General features: G+C 42.6%; 1 protein-coding gene across 1 annotated transcript; it reads right to left on the reverse strand.

The window, feature by feature from the left end:
* Positions 1–1246: 1246 nt before the first annotated feature.
* On the reverse strand, positions 1247–2182 carry LOC110305721 (olfactory receptor 10-like). Its single transcript, XM_021177783.1, has one exon. The coding sequence runs from the start codon at positions 2180–2182 to the stop codon at positions 1247–1249; it is 936 nt and encodes a 311-aa protein (XP_021033442.1).
* Positions 2183–3533: the final 1351 nt, after the last annotated feature.

A 3533-nucleotide genomic window follows, 5' to 3' on the forward strand; every position in this document is an offset into this window, starting at 1 on the left:
CAGCTGCTGAGGAAGGAGAGTCAGTCTTCTTTAGTTTCCTTTTCTGCTCAAAGATTTCTGCTTGATTTTCTGTTTTATTATGGATTTAGGGCTCAAATCCAGAGCTTGCTTTGCGCATAGTCCGCAAATCCTCTGCCCCTGAACCAAACCCAGCCCTTCTGTTTGACTTTTGAATTATTTCTGGTTCTCTAAGTTGTTGTTGGTGGAGGTGGTTAGGTTTCTGCATTATATCTGTACTGTCTGTATTTGTTGACTCATTTCTTTTAAACATTTATTTAAAACTCTCCATCCAAGTGTTTGCTCCATCGATTCCTTCATGGGGAGAGAAGTCAAGTTTCCATGAACACTCTTTGTGTGTATTGCTGAGCAACATCATTTATGAACTGAAGATCTAGGTGTTTATTCCAGCCTTTCAGATCTGACTTTGTGATTGTTCTTGCTGACATTTAAAGCAGGTTTCTTTGCATTCTCTGAGGCCAGAGCCACCTTTGCCTATTCAGCACTAGATGGCAGGCTAAGCCCAGGTTAGCCACATGCTCAGTACTGGTGTGTGTCAGTGTTTCAGAGGCAGAGGGTGACACAAGGCCAGAGAGATCTACAAACTTCAGCTGCTGTGTTGTTCAGCAAGTGTGAACAGAGTCCCAAGAAGGTTGCTTTCATGCGACAATCCTCTCTGTATCCCAGTAATTGCCTCATTTGTAACCAGTGGGTCTGTGGTGAGAAGCAAGTAATTCCACTGGCTCTAGGTAGACTAACCATAGCAAGACAAGGCTCTGGTCATATGCAACAGCGATGGCCACAAACACCACAACTGAAACACAGACTACACTGAATCTGGTCCCTTGAGACCATTGGAGGTCGAGATAAGTCCAGTGTACACACTGGCATGAGCTGCTGTCCTGAGTTCCAAGGTAAAGTCTTGTGATTACAGCACTATTCTGCTCTAGAAACTGAAACCTCGGACTCTGATGAGTTGGGGTACTGTGATGAATCAATGTTTGTGCCACCTAGTCTGACCCTATCTGGGATGTACAAATAAGAAAATTTCTTGAATTTGTTCCATGTTATTTCCATAGTATAAAATAAATATAAAATAAACTAGTAATGTCATTAGCAAAAAGTGGGAAATTCCAAAATAAAAGGATGGATTCTATAATCACATTTATGAATAATGTATTCCANTAGTAAACATCAAATAATTTACAGAAACNTAATANTAAATANTTTTCTGCTCTTGTTTGCTCTNCTACCTGGAGTCTGTGCCTCTCCCTAGCACCTTCCACAGAGCCCCCTTCACATCCTTGTTCCTCAGCGTATAGATCAGAGGGTTGAGCATGGGGGTGATTACAGTATAAAAAAGGGCAACAAACTTCCCCTCACTATCAGAATACCTGTGGACAGGTTGGAGGTATGTGTAGATACCTGAGCCATAAAACATGGCAACCACAATGAGGTGAGATGCACACGTCCCAAAAGCCTTTCTGCGACCAGCCATTGACCTGATGTTCAGCACTGCCTTGGCAATGTGAGCATAGGAGCCTAGAATTAGCAGTAAAGGACACACTAAGATTATGACCCGGGCCACAAACAAATTGACCTCTGTTCCTCCTGTGTCCTCACAGGCCATCTTCAGGAGAACAGGTAGCTCACAGAAGAAGTGATTCAGTTTGTGTCCACAGAGAGGCATGGTCATCACAAGGCTTGTCTGGATCAGAGAGTTCACAAGGCCTCCCACCCAGGAGAATACAACCAATGCTCTGCAGAGAACAGGGTGTATAATGGTTGTGTAGTGGGGTGGGCGACACACAGCAGCATATCGATCTACAGCCATTGCCACCAAAAGCACACACTCAATGCCTCCCAGTGAGAGCACTATGCAGAGCTGGGCCACACACCTTCCAAAGCTGATGGTCCTGTCAAGTCCAGAGAGGTTGACCAGAAGCTGGGGCACAGTGCTGGCAGTGTAGCAGAGGTCCAGGAAGGAGAGGTGGCAGAGGAAGTAGTACATGGGTGTGTGCAGGCAGAGGTCCAGTTGAGACAGAATGATGATCACAGTGTTGCCAAAGAGAGTCAGAGAGTAGAAAATAGAAATGAAAGCAAAAAAGATGGGTTCTATGTGAGGCCAGTCTGAGAAGCCCACTAAAATGAAGCCCTCTTGTGAACTGGTGTTCAAATAGTCCATATTTTCCCACCTGCACAAACAGAAGACAACTGAATGCTTCCTATGAAAAACATGAACTATTTTTTAGATACTTCATAAATTACACCTTTTTATTAGATTTTTCTTTATTTACATTTCAAATGCTATCCCAAAAGTTCCCTATGCCCTCCCCCCGCCCTGCTCCCCTACCCACCCACTCCCAAGGTACTTTCTCTAGCTTCTCCTTTAGGGGCCCTGTGTTCCATCCTATAGATGTCTGTGAGCATTCACTTCTGTATTTTCCAGGCACTGGCATAGCCTCACAGGAGACAGCTATATCAGGGTCCTTTCAGTGAAATCTTGCTGGCATATGCAATAGTGTTTGGGTTTGGTGGCTGATTCTTTTTCACTTATGTTTGATCTTCCTTTATAAATATGTTTATTAGTTTTAGGGAATTTCATACACACATATTTTGAGTATGTTTGTTTCCACTCCTAGCCCAACTCCCCCTCGATGCATCCTTTCCCCATCCTCTCCTAACTTTATGTCCTCTCTCTCTTTCACAGAAAGTAACCCACCAAGTCCAATTTGTGATACCAATATGTACATGGGTATGGGCTAACTATTGGAGCATGGTTGACCTACTAGAGGCTATCCTGTTAATGAAAACCGAGTCTCCCTCCCTTAGCAGTCATAAGTTTTTAATTGCTCCTTCCTAAGCTAGGGGTAGGGGCTTGTGAACCCTTCATGCTGCCATGTTGCCTTTCTTGATCCTGGTCACACCCTATGCAGGCTACCACATCTTTCTCAATTCATCTCTTCCCTAGCACATAGATCATTTGGAGTGTAGAGGTGTGGCCCTGCCTTGAATCCATTCCTGTAGCTCATTTGTTCTGTGACTTTAGACAGGCCAATCAACTCTCTGGAAATGATGGTTCCTTGTCTGAACATAGAAAGGATGTAGTGCCANCCTCATGGCATTAATAATAGGAACTACAAGCAGTAATGTGGAACCTGTTTTCAGATTCTAATGTGGAAGATGCAGTATTAATGCTTGGTATGTTTTTTTTTTATTATTATTTTTCTCAGTCTCTGAGCTAGGCTGTCTCTGTCGTTTGAGACAGAGGATGAACCAGATTAAGTTCATCAGCCTGACTGTTTGGTTCTTCCTTGCCATATCAGACACTATTTTGAAAAATTATTTTAACAAATACATATTCTATGTTTATAGCTTGATATACAGTAATAATACAAGGGGGATTTGTCAGTATGAGATCCTTAGATTGCCCTTGCAGGAGAAAATGGCTATGCTAAAGTAGAGTGTTAATTTTAAATATATTTTGTCACCTCTAAGGCAATGTCTTGAAATGGTATTTTAAAAACTAAAAAATT

Source organism: Mus caroli, chromosome 11 (genome assembly GCF_900094665.2).
Source record: "Mus caroli chromosome 11, CAROLI_EIJ_v1.1, whole genome shotgun sequence".
Taxonomy (NCBI): Eukaryota; Metazoa; Chordata; class Mammalia; order Rodentia; family Muridae; genus Mus; species Mus caroli.

Excerpts from the sequence above, each read along its gene's own strand:
- LOC110305721 (XM_021177783.1), bottom strand. The coding sequence starts at position 2,182 with ATGGACTATTTGAACACCAGTTCACAAGAGGGCTTCATTTTAGTGGGC.